At 35.9% G+C, this 21,607-nt stretch overlaps 1 protein-coding gene across 13 annotated transcripts in view; it reads left to right on the top strand.

Moving 5' to 3' along the window:
- Positions 1–21,607, top strand: part of IMMP1L (inner mitochondrial membrane peptidase subunit 1) — a 76,551-nt gene that overhangs the window by 34,890 nt on the left and 20,054 nt on the right. For 7 of the 13 annotated variants that reach the window (XM_061381030.1, XM_061381035.1, XM_061381028.1 and 4 more), the window contains 3 exons: positions 11,034–11,167; positions 13,058–13,146; positions 16,567–16,693. In XM_061381030.1, the coding sequence (XP_061237014.1) occupies positions 11,063–11,167; positions 13,058–13,146; positions 16,567–16,693 (321 nt within the window). In that variant the 5' untranslated portion in view covers positions 11,034–11,062. Of the gene's footprint in view, positions 1–2,202; positions 2,368–7,691; positions 8,145–11,033; positions 11,168–13,057; positions 13,147–16,566; positions 16,694–21,607 lie in introns of those variants that run through there. The other 6 variants (XM_061381027.1, XM_061381026.1, XM_061381036.1 and 3 more) reach the window with 3 other exon arrangements.

Genomic DNA, 21,607 nt, shown 5'->3' with positions numbered 1-21,607 from the left:
TGTATATTGTTATTGTAACAATATTGTACAACATTGTAACTTATTGTACAATATTGTTATTGTAACTATTGTAACTTGTATAGTGTTCTGAAATAGATGAATTATATAGCCATTGGGGAATTATTGGTGAGTGAATGGGGTGGCTTTGGTATTTAACTGTTTGGAGGCTGATACTTGATTATATTAAAAGTGTCAACTACTTAACACTTTATAAACATAAAATGAGTTTTGATTGTGTGTGTGTGTGTATATATGTACATAAAAGAGTGAATTTCAGAAAATAATATTGGATTTTTCAAATCATTGAAATGTTAGCATTATAAAGTTTGATGATGAAAATTTATAGAATTATCCCAAAGGTAGCAATTAGTTTAAAATTAATGAATGGTTAAATGTTGTCAAGTTTCTGAAAATGGTGAGTATGTCTCGGTGGTTTCAAATGAAGCACAGAGTCCTTTACTGGATTTTCTGGGAGCTTATTAAAACTACTAATTCTGTAGCCTTGCTCCCATAGATTCTTATGCATTAGCTCCATGATAGGAACCTGGAAGTTTGGAATTCTTCTAAGTTTGGGTTTTAAATTAGGTTCTTGAATTATTTTGATGCTGCAGTCATATTTAAATCAGTTTTCACTGCTTTAAACCTTAAAGTGATGTCACTTATTTCCTCTTGAGAATGAGTCAAAATAAATAGATTTAAATATAATCTTCATTGATTACGGGGATAAGTGCTCCTTGAATGTGCAGTTCTAGAAAATAAAAAATACCCTCTGCACAAGTCTTACAGTAGATTGAACATTATAGATTTGAACAATTGATGAGCAGCCTTGAAGGTGATTTTGAAACGTCAGGAATTTGAGTTATTTTGATAGAGAGGCTGCTGTGTGAGAGTGAAGTATTTAGCTATTGAATAGGGTACACCACTCACCATCTATGTCTTAATGAGTCTTTGTTCTTCTCTCCTTGTCACAGTAACTTCCATTCAGTCTGAAGTGGACATATGTCTTTCAGCTACTTTATTTATATGCGTGTATATATACACAAACATATATAATTGTACGCTAAAAGTGTATTTTGCCTAGATATCTTTGAACTTTAGAAATCACAGAGGTGTCAGGAATGTTTAAGTCTGCTGTTTTTTCTTATCCAAATGAAGGTAAATGTAGCAAAACTCTTAATGTTGCGATTTGTCTTCTGCTTCACATCTACTCTCTTCTCACCTTTTTCTTAATGTGAATCCTTTAAATGCTCATATATTCACTAACTGTTCTGTTTATCAAAAAAAGTACATTAATCACTTCTTTGGTTGTACTTTAAAATGAATGAATTTATGTAAACTGATATTCTCAAGTAACCCTGACACTTTACTTTTTTTTTTTTCTTTTTCTGAAACAGAATACTTTCTCTTTCAAAGGAATTCAACACCTGAACAATCAGGTGGATTTTTTTGTGTGTGCCTTTGCGTATTCTGAAATACCCAAAAAGGCTTCTTCAATGCTTAGTCGTAAATCAGGATCTTAGACTTGTACCTCTATTCCCTGAAACTTCTAAGGATGGAGAAATGTCTACTTCTTTTTCATATTCTGGAGTTCATTCTGCTCCATCTTTTTAGCTAGTTTGAGATATATATTTGTATATGCACTTTATTTCCCAGGGAAGAATACGGGAGTGGGTTGTCATTTCCTTCTCCAGGGGATCTTCCCAACCTAGGGACCGAACCAATGTCTCTTGTATTGCAGGCAGATTCTTTACTGACTGAGCCCCAGGGAAGCCCCCTTTAGCTAGTTTTAACCAGTCCAACCTCTCTCCCATGCCTATTTTATAGTTTCTTATAAATTTCTTTGATTTTTATTGAGAGGCATATAGTAGTGGATTTTAGACCCCAACATCCTCATTTTGAATTCTGGCTCTGCTGTGTATGAGCTATGTGATTTTGAATAGTTTGTTCACTTTTCTGTCCCTCAGATACTTAAGTTCTCATAGAGTTATTGTAAGAATTAAATGAGTTAATAATGTAGTTAGAACAGTGCTTGTTCAGAACAGAACATGTTCTTGCATGTTCTTGGCATGCAAGAACTACTATTTAAGTATTTGTGGCTATTGCTATTAGTTATTTTGGTTGGTATTTGAGGATTTTTATGTGTATGGAAAGAAGCCATTATGACCTACATCTAACATAATGTTTTCTAACTTTATGTTATAGGAAGAAGACATTTTAAGTCTATAATGCAGTTATCTGTTGAAAGTAGACAACAACTTTGCTTTCTTATACCAGCATTAGTGGAGTTTTGCTATATTTTAATCAGAAGTCTCTTAAAGGTTTTCTGAAAGAAGTATCATCATATCTTTTCCTGTATTATGTGACAAGGTCACAATTTTAAATTTTCCTTTTTTTTTTTCTAGCTTTTCTAGTAATTCTCTGTTAGAGTACGTAGGCTCCCCATTAAAGAAATTGATTCTCTACATCAATAACTCAGTTTTTAATTGAAGTATTGGAGAAGGCAATGGCACCCCACTCCAGTACTCTTGCCTGGAAAATCCCATGGATGGAGGAGCCTGGTAGGCTGCAGTCCATGGGGTTGCAGAGAGTTGGACACGACTGAGCAACTTCACTTTAACTTTTCACTTTCATGTATTGGAGAAGGAAGTGGCAACCCACTCCAGTGTTCTTGCCTGGAGAATCCCAGGGACGGGGGAACCTGGTGGGCTGCCATCTATGGGGTTGCAAAGAGTCAGACACGACTGAAGCGACTTAGCAGCAGTAGCAGCAGCATAGTTAATTTACCATGTGTTAGTTTCAAGTGTATAGCAAAGTGATTCATTTATACGTACGTACTTTCTCAGATTCTTTTCCATTATAGGTTATTGTAAGATACTGAATATAGTTATCTGTGCTGTACAATAGGTTCTGGTTTACCTGTATTATATACAGTGGTGTGTATATGTCAATCCCAAACTCCTAATTTATCTAACTCAAGTTTTTTTTTTTTGAATGTAAATATGATAGGGAATAAAAAGCAACAAATTCTATTTCTTAGGAGAGTAAAATTCTGTATGCCAAAGCTTCCCAACTTTTTTCACAGCACACATGAAATATGGTAATATTTATACATTTATACAGCACCCAGTAATAAATGACTAGCTGAGCAAAGCTGCTCAAGGATAAATGCCTTTGGCCATCCTGGGAGCTTATAGCAATAGTTCTCAAATTTTGCTTCAGAATCACCTGGAGAACTTGTTAAAACACAAATTGTTGAACAATACTCCCAGAATTTCTGATTACTTAAATCTTGAGTTTGGCCCAAGAATTTGCAGTTCAAACAAGTTGCTTTGATGCCCCTCCTGCTCATCTGGGGACCATACTTTGAAAACTACTAGTTTAGTGGGTTGGTATTTTGATGTGGTAGGTAGAATAATTGAATCCCTCACTCTGAGATATCCATGTCCTAATCGACCTAATTACGGTATGGATGTATCTGATTGTTTATAATTAGATTTAGGTTATACATTTTTGACAAGAATAGTACAATGATGATAAGATTGTCAAGAAGCTCCATATCAGTTTTTACCTTTATGTATGCAGCTAAATTGGATCACATAGTTAAGATAATATTTACTTGATCTCTCCATGTAAAAGTATTCTGTTCCCTTTGTAAATAATAAATTATTTACTTTAATATTTTGTACCTATCCTGTTTACCAACAGCCTTTTAGTCAGTATTTTAAAAATTGAGCTACAGCTGATTTATAATGTTGTGCTTGTTCCTTGTGTACAGCAGTGTGATTCAGTTATCTATCTGTTCTTACTCAGATTCTGTTCCATTATGGTATATTATATGATACTGAATATAGTTCCCTTTGCTATACAGTAGAGCCTTGTTGTTTATCTGTTTTACATAAAGTAGTGTGTATCTTTTAGTCCAAAGCTCCTAATTTATCCTTCCCACCTTTTCCCCTTTGGTAACCATTAGTTTCTTTTCTATGTCTGTGAGTCTATTTCTATTTTGTAAATAAGTTCATCTCTGTCATTTTTTTTTAAGATTCCACATATAAGTGATATCATGGTTTTGTCTTTCTCTTTCTGACTTACTTTACTTATAATATATAGGTCCATCTCTGTTGCTGCAAATGGCAATGTTTCATTCTTTTTTATGTCTGGGTAATATTCCATTGTATACATGTACCATATCTTCATCCATTCATCTGTTGATGGACACTTAGGTTGCTTCCATGTCTTGGGTATTGTAAATATTGCTGCTATGAACATTGGGGTGCATATATCTTTCTGAATTAGAGTTTACTCTGTATACATGCTCAGGACTGGAATTGCAGTTACTCAGTCATGTCCAACTCTTTGCGACCCCATGGACTTCAGCATGCCAGACTTCCCTGTCCTTCACCGTCTCCTGGAGCTTGCTCAGACTCATGTCTGTTGAGTCGGTGATGGCATCCAACCATCTTGTCCTCTGTCGTCCCCTTTTTCTCCTGCCTTCAATCTTTCCTAGCATCAGGGTCTTTTCCAATGAGCTGACTCTTTGCGTCAGGTGGCCAGAGTATTGCAGCTTCAGCCTCAGCATCAGTCCCTCCAGTGAATATTCAGGATTGATTTCCTTTAGTATTGACTGGTTTGATCTTGCAGTCTAAGGGACTCTGAAGAGTTTTCTCCCAACCCATTTCAAAATCATTATTCCTCGGCACTCAGCCAACCATATGGTGACTCTGTTTTTAGTTTTTTAAGGAACTTACATACTATTCTCCATAGTGACTGTACCAACTTACATTCCCACCAACAGTGTAGGAGGGTCCCATTTTTCTACACCCTCTTCAGCATTTATTATTTGTAGACTTTGTAATGATGGCCATTCTGACTGGTGTGAGGTGATATGTCATTGTAGTTTTGATTTTTATTTCTCTAATAATTAGCGATGTTGAACATACTTTCATGTGCCTGTTGGCCTACTGTATTTCTTCTTTGGAGAAATGTCTATTTAAGTCTTCTGCCCGTTTTTTGATTGGGTCATTTGTTTGTTTTTATATGAGCTATATGAGCTCATTGTATATATTTTGGAAATTAATCCCTTGTAGGTAACATCATTTGCAAATATTTTCTCCCGTTCTGTAGGTTGTCTTTTTTTGTGGTTTTCTTTGCTGTGCAGTAACTTCAAGTTTAACTTGTTTAATTTTGCTTTTATTTCCATTATTCTAGGAGACAGATTAAAAAATTATTGCTGTGATTTATATCAGAGTATTCTGTCTATATTTTCTTCTAGGAGTTTTATAGTATCTGGTCTTACATTTAGATCTTTAATCCATTTTGTTTTTTTGTGTATGTTGTTAAAGACCATTCTAATTTCCTTCTTTTAAATGTAGTTGTCCAGTTATTTAAGAGGCTGTCTTTTCTCTATTGTATATTCTTGCCTCCTTTGTTGAAAATTAATTGACTGTAGGTTTGTGGGTTTATTTCTGGACTCTCTATTGATCCGTATGTCTGTTTTTGTGCCAGTTCCATGCTGTTTTAATTACTTTATCTTTGTAGTATTGTCGGAAGTCTGGGGGTGTTGTGCCTCCAGCTTTGTTCTTTTTCCTCAGGATTGCTTTGGCAATTCTGGGTCTTTGTGGTTACATATAAATTTTAGGATTATTTGTTCTAGTTCTTTGAAAATGTTATGGGTAATTTGATAGGGATAACATTAAATCTATAGATTACTCTGTAGTAGTACTAATTCTTCTAATCCAAGGATATCATCCAGTTATTTTAAACATCTATTAATGGCCCTTGCCTGAATTACATTGGTGTTAAATTCATTATTCCTGCTGTATTTATTAGCTGCTATTTTTTTTTATAAAGAACTTGCCTTATCCCCAACACATACTTAAAAAAAAAAAAAAGTACTGACTAGATTTCATTTTTAGTCTACTATATTATTTATTACTATTACTACTTTTTAAAATAATCTCAAACTTGGCTGGTAGGAGACCCCTCAAAGTGACTCCTATGCCTTTGGGGATTCAGTGACTTTTGGTCAAAAGACATAACTAGCCTAAGTAGAATACCCAAGGAAATAGCCAGGAAAATAGATAACCCTTCCTTTCTCTCTCTGACTTCCTGCTGGGGTTCAGTCAAAGCTTGACTGAAGTGCCTTGATGTAGTTCATATAGGTCAGTTTTCCAAGTGCAGAGAGCAGTATGGAGAAAGGTGGAGAGCAAATCCAAAGTGACAAGCAAGATATCTGGCACATGTATGCACATGAAGAGTTAAGGACCCTTTGAAATCACTGTGTTAACCAGAGGTTTGAAACCCCTGTCTTAATTCTTTTTGCCAGTAGAGCTGTTGAACCCTAGCAGTGTGTGTGATTTATTTATATCTTACATAAATTTGGGCTTCCCTGGTGGCTCAGATGGTATAGAGTCTGCCTGCAATGCAGAGGACCCAGGTTTGATCCCTGGTCACAAGATCCCCCAAAGAAGGGAATGGCTACCCACTCCAGTATTATTGGCCTGGGGAATCCCTTGGACAGAGGAACCTAGGGGGCTACAGTCCATGGGGTCGCAAAGAGTTGGATGTGACTGAGCTACTAACACTACATGAATGTTACTTTCTACTCTTGAGGTTTCTCTTAAATAAATTTGTGAGCTCTTAATCTCAGTTTCAATATTTCTCAACAGTGCTCTTTTAAAATATAAGACCAACTAGTCTTGATCCTGAGTCCTCTATAAACAGCTCTGTTTATTTAAGAGACTAAGATCCAAAATAATTTCAGATACTTCAGCCTCCATTCTGTTGCTAGTATCTGTAAGGAAGAAATGATGTCTGCTAACTTTTTTCTTCTGATCACTGATCTATTGTATTATTTTATGAGATAGTTTCTTCTCAAACATTGTATTTGAAATTGGGCATTTACTGTGTACTAATAAAAAAAGGCTTTATGCCTTCAATTACTTGTGAATGGAAGTTACTACAGAACTTCTCAGAAGATCACAACCATTGTATAGTTATAGCATCTTTGTATTTTAAATGGCAACCCACTCCAGTGTTCTTGCCTGGAGAATCCCAGGGACGGGGAAGCCTGGTGGGCTGCCGTCTATGGGGTTGCACAGAGTCGGACACGACTGAAGCGACTTAGCAGCAGCAGCAGATGTTTTTTAGCCAAAAGCAAAATCTGTTGCACAATTCAAATTATTTAAATTTTAGTAGATTTCTATTAATTTCCTCTATAAATTTCATCTTATATCTGTATTATCAATGTCTTCTTGCTGAGTGCCTCATGTTTCCTTTTGTTTGATAATATATGCTGTCTGTAACATCAGATAAGCTCGTTTTTATTTTGTTTTTAAATGTAATAACCATTTCACTACTTTTTAGGGTTTGTCTCATGGATCACAGTTTCACAGCTAAGCCTTAGGACTTACCCTTTGTAGCTTCGTTGCTAAGTCGTGCCCCTACTTTTTCCCTAATATTATCATTGGAGCAAAGTAGTATTTACACAACCTAGTTAACTTTACAAACAATATTCTGTTATTGTTACTACTTTTAAATCTTTTTTTAACTAATTGAGCTTTAGTTGTGGTGGTGGTGGTGGTTTTTGTCGCTCGGTCGTGTCTAACTCTTGCGACTCCATGGACTGTGGCCTCCTCTGTCCATGGAATTTTCCAGATAAGAATACTAGAATGGGTTGCTATTTCCTTCTCTAGGGGAATCTTCCCGACCCAGGAATCAAACCGAGGCCTCTTGCACTGCAGTCAGAGAGAGAGCGAGCGAGCGCTGGAGAAGATGGGAATGTCCCGAGGTTCGGAGGGCGGGCAGAGGCGCCTGGCGACCGGGCACCGGGTCCAGAGCAGTGGACGACTGACAGACCGGTTCAGGGCCGGCTCCCCCGGAGCCATGCACCGCCACGCTGTGCAGCCTGCGAGACGCACCAGAAGCTCCGCGCGGTGCGGCCGCGAACCCTGGGCAGTAGTGGCCGGCGCCAGAAGCGAAGGCGCGTTGGGGGCAGGGGGAGGAACCTCGGCCTCCCAAAGCCCTCAGACCCACTCTCGAGTGATGTGGCGGGGAGGTCGGGCGGAAGAGAGACGCCAGAGAGGACGCCACGGGGCGCGGGACAGGGTGGGGCGGGGTGGGCCACCCTGGTGATGGAGCGCGTGGTGGGCGGGCATGGAGCCGCCTTCCCACCCGACCCCCTTTTCACGCCGCTCCCCACTTTCTCGCTCTCCTTTTCCCCGACACTGGAAAGACCGCCTGGGCGGGCCCCGCTCCCGCCTCCCCGCAGCGTCCCTGAGCAGACAGAAGTCTCCCTCCTTTCCATCCTTCGCCTCGCTTTAGTTACGAAGTGTTCTTAAGTATCACTGTTTATTAACTTATTATATTCTAAAAATCCTTAGTTTTTAAAAGTATGTCAGTTATTACTGTAAGTCAGATTCCTAAGATGGAATATTTCATGTTACTTAAAAAATTTAAGGAGAACACTTTTTAATATGTTACTGATAGTTTTTTCTTTCAGTGAGTATGACATTACTCTGTCTCCTCGTTGACCAAAAATCTCAATGTTCTTCTGATCATCATTTTGAACTTTATAACCATTTTATCATACTAAAGATGTGGAAAATATAGGAGATTTGGGTTCAATATATATTCATTAATTCAGTCAGGCCCCAAGGATTCAAAGATGAATAGTGCATAGTCACTGCCCACCGACATATAAGCATAGTATGTAATAAAATATATAATAAGAGAAAGATATAAATAATATAGTGCGGTAAGTATTATAATCAGTGTGTGCTGAAGGTAGGTAAGTGATACAAAGCATAGGTAACATTTGTTGGCGTGGCCCAGTGAAGACTTGTTAGGGGAGATGACATAATCTATGTTTAATAGGTGACTAAACACTAATAAGTAATAAAACACTGATAAATAATAGTCCTATCCTGTGGGTTCTATAATTCTATTATTGTGACATCCCTGGAGGTCCAGTGGCTAGGACTGTGCTTTCCCTGCCTAGGGCTTGAGCTCACTCCCTGGTCAGGAAACTAAGATCCCGTAAATTGCATGGTGCATCCAAAAGGAAAAAACAAATATATTTTATTTAAACATAAGATAGGCAGAAACTTAGACATTTGGAAATGCAGCTTAATTATATGAGCTTATATGGTACATGCTAATTGCCAAGCAAATGACATAGTAACTAGCATTTATTGATCTATTTCACTGCTGCTAAGTCACTTCAGTCGTGTCCGACTCTGTGTGACCCCATAGACGGCAGCCCACCAGGCTCCGCCATTCCTGGGATTCTCCAGGCAAGAACACTGGAGTGGGTTGCCATTTCCTTCTCCAATGCATGAAAGTGAAAAGTGAAAGTGAAGTCGCTCAGTTGTGTCCGACCCTCAGCGACCCCATGGACTGCAGCCCACCAGGCTCCTCCGTCCATGGATTTTCCAGGCAAGAGTACTGGAGTGGGGTGCCATTGCCTTCTCCGATCTATTTCACTACACAACTACATACCTGATTACAAGTAATCCTGACTCAACTCTCTGAGATAGTGATAGTAAGGCCATTTTACAGATAAAGGCACTTGAGATTTGCATAGGTCAAATAACCTGAATGTCACACAGCTAAAATATGGTGGAGCCAGGGTATCTGCTTTGACAGACCAACTATAGAGACAGTATTCTTAATCATTGAAAATGAACATTAGGAACCCAAATAAGAAGCAACAGCTTGCCTATTGAGAGCATTTAGAGAAGAGTTATAAACTAGACACATGATGGGTATCCTGATGGGTATATTCCAGGCGGGGATAGTGGTATAAGTAAGCGTTTGGTGGGCAGTTTAAGTAAACAGGAGTATGGTTGAGTAGTCAGTTTTTGTAGGAGCATCAAGGAAGATCAGGTTGGAATCTGAAGACAGGATGGAAGCTATTTGAAAAAGAATCATGAAAATGAGTAATATGTGATAGAAAACTATAGAGGTTATGAGAGCAAGGGAGAGATATGGGAGTCAGTGTAACATAATGGTTAAGTTCTTGAGTTTCTAGTTTTGTTGATGTTTAGCATGTAAGCTGACTACTCATAGGTTCCTTATCTATAAAATGATAATACTAATAATATCTGTCTCACAGAGATTAATTTGTAAAGCCTGACTTATATACTACGCATTGAGCAAATGTTACATGTAATTATTGTTGATGTGTTTTAGTAAATTTAATCTGATAATAGTGCCTAGAAGTCTAGGCCTAAGCATTAGGCCATTAGTTCAGAAATGCTTGAAACGTAGTTGTAGCAGGTAAATAACAAAAGAAGGGACAAATACTAGGAATATTTTAGATGAATATCAGTATGTCAAGTATATATGGCTTTTTAAAAATACTTGGTTTTTAATGGTGTTTCATAATCATGAGTTCATTGTTATAGTAGCAATTAATAACTGACAACTGAATGTACCTACAATTTACAAAGCCACTAGGACATGTTAATTGAATTTTATTCTCAAACCATTCTGTGAGATACTGTTACTTCCATTTTATTAAGGCCCATAGAGATGAAGTAATTCATTGAAGATCACACAAGTTAATAAATGAAGTAATTGAAAACTTGCCTTTTCATACGTTTATTCTGATTTTTTCCTGTTTATTACCCTATTATGACAAGAACTGATGTTCTATCACTGGAAACAGTATGAAGAACTGTTATTAATACTTGAAAGAGTTAATATCTTTTTTTAAGTATCTGCCTTAATATCAAGAAATAACCGGGGCATGAAAGGGGAGAGACAAGTTCAGAGTCTACTAGTTATCTAATTTATATTTAAACCCAGTAATATTTGAATATAATCTGCTTAGTAGATCAGAATATTAAGTGGCTATGATTTGCCTTTTAAAAAAATCTTTATAGAAAAAATGAAAGTAAACTTTTGATTTTCTGCACAAATCATATTAGCCATTTACTATACTTTGGGTAATTGTAAAATATTTTACAGTAGAGTTATCTCTTACGTGTTTTAAAATAGTATTGATCATGAAACTTTTTGAAATTTACCATCAGGCCAATGGTAGCAGAGTCTACATAGAACTATGCTTCGTGGTGTTCTGGGAAAAACCTTTCGACTTGTTGGCTATACTATTCAGTATGGCTGCATAGCTCATTGTGCTTTTGAATACGTTGGTGGTGTTCTCGTGGTAAGTGCTCACATTCAAGAAAATAATCATATAAAATATGTTATTTTTTTAAATTGAAGGAAGAGTGTTTGTTTGCATTGGCACTGATGTAAAACAGAAGAACTGTAACTTTAAATGTGGTCCTGTATTGTTTCTTTCAGGGACACAAAAGCCCCTATTAATCTAATGAAATATTAGTTTTTACCATTGTTGAATATTACTGCACTCCAGGACGTGTTTGATATTTTATGTTTATTAACTCATTTAATCTCTTACACTCTGTGAGATACGTATTATTGTTATTTAGTTGCTAAGCTGTGTCCAACTCTTGCGACCCCATGGATTGTAGCCCACCAGGCTCCTCCATCCATGGGATTTCCCATGCAGAAATATTAGAGTGGGTTGCCATTTCCTTGTTCAGAGGATCTTCCTGACCAAGGGACTGAGTCCGCATCTCCTGTGTTGCAAGCGAATTGTTTACCACTGAGCCACCAGGGAAGCCCCTGAACTACTTATTAGAAATCTACTAATACTATGTACATGAGAAAGCTGAGGCTCAGAAAGCTCAAGTAACTTTCTATAGGTCCCACAATTCCAAGTAGACTTGGAATTTCAGCACATATTGCTCTGATTTTCAAAAATCCTACTTTTTAATTTCTGTGAAGAATGTCAATAACTGTTACTAAAACAAATGATTTATTCTGCCTTGTGTCAAAATTAAAATGATAAGGCTGTCCTTTTCCCAATGTATTTTCTTAATATTGCATCATAAATCTATCAGCCATGACAGTACTCACCTTTTGTCATATACATGAAATAGTAAATTGGTTGATTGTTCGGTCAGTGAGTTTTGCTATTGGTGTTGCTATGTTTACAGGTTTACCCTAAAGAGATTTATAGTCGTATAATCTCAAGTTGGAATAATTCTAATAACTATATTTAGGCAAATAAATATATCTAACTGAAATTCCCCTTTGATTTTTTTTTATTAATCTATACTGGTGCTTCCAGTAGACTACAGAAATAGCAAAAAACTTTCATTGTGGTCTTTTTTTCTGCCTGAGTAGGAGGTTTTGAGTAAAAAGTTTTATTTACATACAACTGAATTGAGTAAAGACTGTTGTATTTATATTTTTTAGATTATAATGATAATATACTACAGTTTTGAGGTATAAGTTCAGTTCAGTCACTCGGTCTTGTCCAACTCTTGGCAACACAGGGACTGCAGCACACCAGGCTTCCCTGTCCATCACCAACTCCCTGTGCATATGTACCTCATACCTGTTTTGAGGTATATATGAAGATTATTGTTTTAAGACATACTAACATGAAAGTTTTTAAAGTGCATCTCATTATGCCAGTATTTTTCAGTAGAAAATGTAAGTTGCAGCCCCCCAGAATGAATAAACTATTCTCTGGAAGAGAATGAAAGACACCAGTTAGTTGAAAATAGTATGATACCACTTGCTAAATTACTGTCATGGGCTTCTGGATGATATTTGGTCATAGCAAGAAGAAAAAAGTCATTAACTGTTCATTCAATAAGTGTGTGTTGAGTATCAAGTTTATGCTAAGCACTGTTCTTGATCTTGATTAGCAATTGGGAACTTAAGAGACAAAGTCACTGCCCTCAAAGCACTTAAATTTTACAAGATGGCCAAAATTTGGAACCAGAGGTAATGTTATTCATCTTTTATAATATAATATTAATAGACCATTTAAAATATATTTTGCCTGTGTTTCCAGATTTGCTGGCTTCTCTGTAGAGTTGAACTTCTCTTGGCGCTACCAGCTTATTATAAATCATTCTCCAAGTTTAAAGAACATTTGCTTGATTTTCTTTTAAGCCTGATCAGATATTTATATTTTAAAAGGTTTTCAAGTTAAATTTAAAAATTACCTCTCTTTCAGTGTTCTGGACCATCAATGGAGCCTACAATTCAAAATTCAGATATTGTCTTTGCAGAAAATCTTAGTCGACATTTTTATGGTATCCAAAGGTAAATTTCTGTCACAAATATATTAAATTCATGGTGAAAACACACATATATATTGTGTCTTTTCTGCAGTTTCTTAACATTAGCTTTAAAAACTCTTCTGTAAATAACCAAATTAATGACCAACTGGATGAAATTTTTACTCAAATTTTTTCTCTCACTGTGAGAAATTCTAATAGTCTCTCTAAACATGCAGTCTCTTGGATCGTTTAAGGAACTAGAGACTTAGGAGCCAGTTACATATTCAAATCTTAGTGATTTGATTTCTTAATTTTCAATATAATCCTGCATTTCTATTGGTGACTGTCTTAATCTCTGTAGTCTGTGATGAGCAGTTGATGACTTTTAGACTATATAGCACTGTATATAGCTGGGAGCCAGGAATCCTATCTATTATGAGTTTTCTGATTAATTATATTAAGTTACAAAATTCCTTGGCAAATATTATTGGCCACTAAATCTTTTAAAATCCTGTTCTAAATGGTGTTTCCAATCCTTAAGATATTATTTATTCTACTTAACTCCTAGAGTGTTATTCCTTCTGAATTGATGTTAAGTATTAGTCATTTAATGTAATTTCTAAAGAGAACCTCTTTGAGTCCTTAAATTTTGGGGTCCATTAGTTTTTCATAACTCTTAAAAAGTCAATCTGTATTATATTTCATCTTGAGAAAATATAAATTTTACTCACTTGAGCTGTTATTTATCTTATGGCCTAAGTAGGTTTAGGCTTTCCTTGTTCATTATTGACCTTTTCTATAGTGTATTCCACATTACTGGAAAATCACTAAGAACAGTGTAAAACTATTCTTTGCATTTACTGATCTTCCGCCATCTTAGATTCTGTAGATAGAAACTCTCTTCCTCAAGCATTATGGTCTAGCTTGGGCCTTAGGTAATTCTTCAGATCTTTTATCCCGAACAACTTCAGGATGCCTAATTGATAGATACGGGGGTAATAAAATAAAGTTTATATAACAGGTTATATTCTCGCTTCCTTTTCTTTTTACCTTGTATCAAAATAACTTATTACAGTCTTTGGATTAACTGGAGACCTAGGTTCACTACAATGTGAAGACAAGCGTCTGTTTTCCATGCTGATCACGTAATTCACAGTCTTTAAGCATCCTTAACAAGAAGCTGGATTCATTGGCTACATAGTTTCTGAATGAATATTTCAATATTGTCTGTTTTGGAGGGGATACTCTGGAGTCAGATGGATAATATAAATAACTGTATTTAGTAAATAAGATTTTTTTGAAAGTTTCATTTTGTATTCTGTTCATTCAGGGAACCCATTAGCTGGAAAGACAGCTCAAAATTTGGCATTTATGTGAGACATAACAAAGTAACTTTTACAACCAAGGTAGTCAGTTGGTAACTCTACTTTAAAAATATTACTATACTGAATATTTTTTTCATTAATCTGCAGCACAGAACTCTGAGATTTCAGAGGAATCTCTGACACCTGACAAGAGATACTCTTGCTAGCTGCCTGTTTCTAAAGACAGAATAGCCATCCATTTAGGGAAGATAAAAGTCTGCATATCTGGTATCTAAAACACATGGATTTTTCAGTCCAGTGGACAGAACTTTCATGCTCGAGACAGTCATCCCTTATTACTACGTACTCTTTGAATAGTCAATGAGCACCTCATTTATAAGATGTGCTCTACCCTATAGAGAATGTTAGGTTGAGTAAGAGGTTGATCCTTCATCTCAAAAGCTTATAATCTATTAGAATAATAAGGATGATTATAAATGATATAGAAAAATTTGAATCTTAGTTAAGTTTATTTTAAAATGCTATTTGAAAGAGTTGAGAGTTCTAGGATAACTTTTTTGATCTAAGTTCTTTGCCTATAATATCTGGTTAGACCACTGGAAGTTCAGTCTACAGTAATAATGCTTTCTATAAAAAAACTTTGACTAAATTATGATTTTTTATGTTGCCATTCAAATGCAGTTTGTTTTGAGGATCATACTGATTTTTTTGTTAACAAACTTAAGCTGAATAAGACTCCCACGGAGAACATTTCTTTCCCCAAAGCTAGCCATAATCAACTTTATAGTATGTTACATATGTTACAATGTTTGCAAATTTCTTCATCTGAACAGTTCTGCTGCCATAGTTCCAGTTGGTTGAAAAGAGATGCTTTATCCCATTTTCAAACAAGTGTAAGCCTTATATTGCACTCCAAATTATAGAGTTTAGTGTTTTAATAGCATTCAGCTCTTATTAAGAATAGCCTGAAGAAATGACTATTCTGAATACTGTTGTAATTTCTGTAAAATTTCTGATAAAGATGCTATGTTTACTTTCCTTACATACATATCTTTTCCTGTGATTAGTTGTTAAGAAAAATTTTGTCATATTTTTCAAACTAAACCTTATTTTATTAGTTAATGATTGGCAGATGATAAACATAATTTCTTTTTTAACTTGACTACCAAAAAGCTTCAGACTCAATATAATACTTACATATAGAAATAACTAGGTTTCTAATTTAACCATCATCATTTATTTTTATGACTTTTGATTTTGATATATGTATCTTTTATCATAAGCAGCATCAGATTATTTTAAGAACCTGGTAGAGACAATAAGTAAATATATTAAATCCTTTCAAGTGTGAGCAACAGAATTCATTTCATGCTCATTTCATGCAGAAATAGTGTTGTATTCTTTTTGGTTGGGACATTAGTCCTATATTTTTGTCTCCTTCCTTTCCAATTTTAAGTATCTTACTTAGTCTTCTAATACATGCAAATTGTTACTTATTCCACGAATCATCTCTTCCATATGTAACCCTGTCCATATTGGTTTTATATGTATGATATGCCAGTTTATTTTTTGTATCTTATGTTTAGACAGCTTTTAGTATTTTTTCTGGCTAAGTCTTCTGAAAATTTTTCTTCAAATATAAGTCCTTTTGACTGTACTGTGAACTATCTAGGTTTATATAATTTACATGCTGCGATTTCTCAGTTCTTTAAGCTCTAGAGAAACATAGATGATGTCTCTACCTTTATATAAGCTGTAGAGTCAGTCAGTGTTACAGGCAGGGCAGTAAAATTTGCTTGGTTAGTCTGGTGATATTTACATGAATTGCTTTTTTATAGTTTTGGTTCTAAAAATTTAGACACAGAAGTAACAGACTAAGTACAGTGCAAGAAGGTAATTCTCGTGGAATTGTCAAAAATTTTAGAATCTTCTAATAGTTTTTCCATCACTCTCATTTTTGGATTCTGACCCATAAAGTTAGTCTCGAGGTTCTCAAAGCTGGTAAATGTATGGGAGGGTTAGTATGTGAGAGGATAAAGGGTGTGGCTTTAAGTTGCTTTATAAAAGTATTGTAGCAGTGTCATGCATGTGTTTATGTTTAATAATAACACTGACTTTCTTTGACTTTTTCCCCTCAGAGGTGACATTGTGGTTGCAAAAAGCCCGAGTGATCCAAAATCAAATATTTGTAAAAGAGTAATTGGTTTGGAAGGAGACAAAATTCTCACCAGTAGTCCAGCAGGTTTCTTTAAAAGCCATAGTTATGTAAGTAACATTTCAATTATGTTATTCATTGGTATCACAGTTGATTAACGTTAACTGAACACACTGACAAATGAAAATAACTTATTCATGTTTGAATATAAATTAAAATGATGTATTCAGTAGGATAAGAATATGTAAGTGTATGTTTGTATCACAAACAACATGACCGTTATAATTTATGTATTTTATTTCCTTTTAATGCCCCATACAAACATCTCAGTATTAGTTGTTGAAGGCAGGATTCACCAGCGGTGTCAAAATATTGGGCAAAGGTTTGAGGGAAAATTGTAGATTTGCATAGTCTCAAAGTATCTCTCCCAAGGTATTTTTCCAAAGGGAGAAATAGTAACTTTGTGGAGGAGAAACCTGGCAGACACTACCTTAACTGAGTGCTCAAGGTTCGCTTCACCAGTGATAAGACATGCCAATATAATGTAGCCCCTGAATTGAAGCACTGAGAAGGGCACATCACTTTTGTGGTATTCGTGTAACAAGAAATTACAGCCCCAGTCTAATCATGAGAAAACAACAGACAAACCATAATTGAGGGTCATCCTGCAACATAACTGACCAATACTCTTCAAAAGTGTCAAAGTCTTTAAAAAAGGAAAGTCAGGGATTGTCGTAGATTGGAGGAGACGAAGGAGATGTGACAACTAAATGCAATCTGGAATTCTGGCTTAGTTTTTCCACTGGCTTGATAATGAAAAATTTGGTAAAATCAAATGTAGTCATATAGTTTTTTTTTTTAATCCTGTTTAAATGTTCAGAATAGATATTTTGTATACTTTTGGTGTAGTCAACTTACCAACCCAGTTAGGAAAAAAGAGCAGACGCAGTAGAGTGGAAGAGTGAAGAGCATGTAACGTGTCAGCCCCCTCCACCAATCACATGCCTGCTGAGACAGAACGTGTAGCTGTGGTGGGGCAGGGCAAGGAGGGCCTTCTGTTTACTCAGCATATGCTGTTCTTACTTTAACTATAAATTTATTTTCTACTTTTGTTTAAATGTTCTGTGTCACTATCAGTTTATTAATAGAACTGTTATATCTATTAAGTAACTTTATCTTCATCCCCAATGTAAACATATAATTAGGAGTTGAATTGTCTTCATCATTGTATATTTATTTTTACCTGTAATAGCCTCTGTTGCCCTATTAAGTAAGTTTGATCAATAGACTATTAAATAATCAACCTATTATTTATTTACTTTCCTTAATAGACTATGGTTCAGCTGTGCAAATGTTTATTACACTTTTGATGTTTATTACTACAGTGCTAAACATCCTAGGAATCAATAGCTGATGGTGATCCTAATGTTAAAGTTGAAAATGTAGTATCAGGTAACAAATCAGTATTTTTCTGTGGTCTTCATCATGGATACTTATCTTTTTGTTTTTCTAATATGTTAGTTATTTATATAATTATTTCACCATCACATGACTGTTATCATTTCATGAAGCAGTCTAGTCACCTCTAAGTTGCTTTAGCAACAAGCATATACTTGAGGCCAGAATTCAGTTCAGTTCAGTTGCTCAGTCCCGTCCAACTCTTTGCAACACCATGGACTGCAGCATGCCAGGCTTCCTTGTCCATCACCAACTCCCGAAGCTTGCTCAAACTCGTGTCCATCGAGTCAGTGATGCCATCCAACCGTCTTATCCTCTGTCATCCCCTTCTCCTCCTGCCTTCAATCTTTCCCAGCATCTGAGGCCAGAATTATCAACAGACAAATGACAAAACATATAAAGGATAACAAAACATATAAATTTCTGGGTACTTGTGTGCAGTTGTACTTTATACAGTGTGCACACTGCTGTTGTTGTTTTCTTCTGAAATTATTAGAAGAGGAATGTTAGGATGAAAGGATTTGTATAAAATCTCTGCTTAGTAATCAGAAAAAATAACCAGGGGACTATAAGATGTATTTTTTTACATATGTATAAATATTCTTTCAAGGAAAACATCCTTTGGATTTTTATGTTGGATGAGAGGATAAGTTAGGGGCACTGCTGTTTTGTTCCAGATGTATTCCATTCACTTTGGTGTGCATGTTATAAACGTACAAACAACTGTGATAATTTTGGTCAACACTTAGCCTGTATTTACTTTGTACCAGAATAAGTACAGGGTAAGTGTTGAAACTCTTTCAAGGATTAGTTTATTTAATCATCACGACAGTAACCCAGTACAGGTAGTTAGTAGTGGCATTTAAGAGACAGGAAAACTGAACAACAGGGAGGTTAAATAAATTGCTCAATTTCAAACAGTTAATAAGAGAAACAGTTGGAATTCAAACACAGATAGCCTGGGTCTATTGAAAAATTTGTATTTTTTTACTATGCCAGTACTACTTCTCCCCAAGTATCCTCCACTTACTATTCTTACTTTTGCTCCCATCTCCTCAAATTGTACTTCGCTTACAATGTATTTGTCTTAAACATTTTTAAAAAGGAAGGCAGCTATTTCTGATCAGGGCTAGTATTAGTTCTAAAGACAAGCCAGTGATTTTTGAAGGCTTCCCACCTCTACCAGTTTTTCTAGGCTGAGTTTTTTAAACCATGAGAATTGTGTAGCTATTACTGAACTACTTTAGCAGATGTGTTCCATTAATCAAGGTGATTTATAACAAAAATTCATCCAAGTTTGGAGCACTCTGGAGCGATATCCAAACTGTTTGCAATCTGCCCTTCTAGAGTGTTCCCTTTTCCAGCTACCTCAGAAGCAGACTGGTGCTGTATTTTATGAAAGGGGTTTCTTTCCCATATCTGTGCACCCTTTCAGAAAAATATTTGTTGTTTATAAGTTATGAAGACAATGCTATTCAGATCTTGATTGAGCTGCATAATAAGGATGATGTATATTAAATATGTTTTGAATTTCAGGCCAAAAAAAACCCGACAACAACATTCTTTTAAGTAGGTGCTTCAGAAAGCAAAACACCAAAATTTTCATTTGGAACCTAGAATATAGAGTTTAGCGTATCAAAGAATTAGCATTGTTTTTAAGTTGGCGAAAAAGAACATAGACAGTTAAGTGATGTGAAGCTGTTTTATTCATTCCAGAGTTCCAAAAGTCCATATGGCAAGCAGTAAAGATGATTTATTTTTTACAGTAAGCATTTGGAAACTAAGCAGTCCTTATCAAGGTGTTACTGCAGTGGTTTTGCTTTTTTTCCTGATATTGAGGCTAGTAATTTTTTCCCTTGAGTTATGTGCTGAGCATTGGTACTAGGAAATGAACTTAATTTGTGGCTCTCAAAAGAAACAAATTTTACTCAGCTCAAACATCTTGAATAACTTGCCTTTCTATACTATAGGAATTCCTCAGTTAGCTGCTAGAAGCCACTAATTTGCCAAAAATAATTTAATTGGAAGAAGCATTTAGCAGGTAGGAAATGCATTAAATGAACTAGCATTCTTCTGTTGATCAGCACAGCAGGTGATTTAACACAGACTCCACTCCCCTAAGGAATATAGGGCCAAGACTCAGGAAATATGGTAAAATTTTGTTATAAAGCTAATAAAGAAACACAGAAAAACACTTTATACTCTTTCTCAGGATAACATTGTGATAGTTCAAAGCTGTGATTTTAATTCATAGTGTAACTGTGTTACAGTTAGGCATTTTGAAATACAGTAAGTTTGTATCAGCAAACAATCCTGCTATAAAACCTCCCATCCAAACAAACAGACCTTTTGGGCACCATAACCTGCTTTAGGAAAGAGTTGTGCATACTTACTGACTCCCCTGTGAACTTTATATTCTCTTTTGAACTCATTCCACTTAGACTTTGATCCCTGGGAATTCACTGAAACAGTTCTCATGAATGATCTGTTGTTGATCCAGTGGTCAACTTTCAGTCCTCCTCCCCTTTGACCTACTGTTAGTATTTAAAGTAGTTGTTCTTCAGGCCTGGTTTCACTTAGTTTGAAGAATACCACTGTCTTCAGGTTTTCTCCTTTTTCTGCTTCTTCTGAGTGTCCTTTATTGATTCCTCCAAATATTGGAGTAACTAAGGGTTTGTATTTTAAACTTATTTTGTTTATATACGCACACATAAGGTGACCTAATCCTGTCTTGAAGGTTTAAGTACTGTCTAATTTAAGTTCTAAATTTATATCAACCACAGATTCTTTCCTGAACTCCAGAATCATATATCTAATAGTCTGTCTAATATTTTCCTCTTGAACTTAGTATGTCGAAAACTAAACTCCTGATTTTCCTTCCACAACTGGATCCTCCCTCACATATTCCCAGTCACCGAAAGGCGACTCCATTCTTCTTCTCACTCAAGTCATGAACCTTGGAGTCATCCTTGCCTCTCTTCCTCTTTCATCCTCTCATCCAATCTATTAGCAAATCATGATGATTATATCTTGGTTTGAAATTAGGAAAGGAGTATGTCAAGACTGTATATTGTCAACCTGCTTACTTAACTTTTATGCAGAGTACCTCATGCAAAATGCCAGGCTGGACGAAGCATAAGCTGGAATCATGATTGCTGGGAAAAATATCAATAACCTCAGATATGCAGATGGCACCACCCTTATGGCAGAAAGCAGAGAAGAACTAAAGAGCCTCTTGATGAAAGTGAAAGAGGAGAGTGAAAAGCTGGCTTAAAACTCAACATTCAAAATGACATCTGGTCCCATCACTTCATGGCAAATAGATGGGGAAACAATGGAAACAGTGACAGACTTTATTTTCATGGGCTCCAAAATCACTGCAGATGGTGACTGCAGCCTTGAAATTAAAAGACACTCGCTCCTTGGAAGAAAAGCTATGACCAACCTGGACAGCATATTCAAAAGCAGAGCCATTATTTTGCCAACAAAGGTCCATCTAGTCAAGGCTGTGGTTTTTCCAGTAGTCATGTATGGATGTGAGAGTTGGACCGGCCATAAGGAAAGCT

This window comes from Bos javanicus, chromosome 15 (genome assembly GCF_032452875.1).
Source record: "Bos javanicus breed banteng chromosome 15, ARS-OSU_banteng_1.0, whole genome shotgun sequence".
NCBI classification, from domain to species: Eukaryota; Metazoa; Chordata; class Mammalia; order Artiodactyla; family Bovidae; genus Bos; species Bos javanicus.
This window is presented reverse-complemented; position numbering and strand designations above follow the sequence as displayed.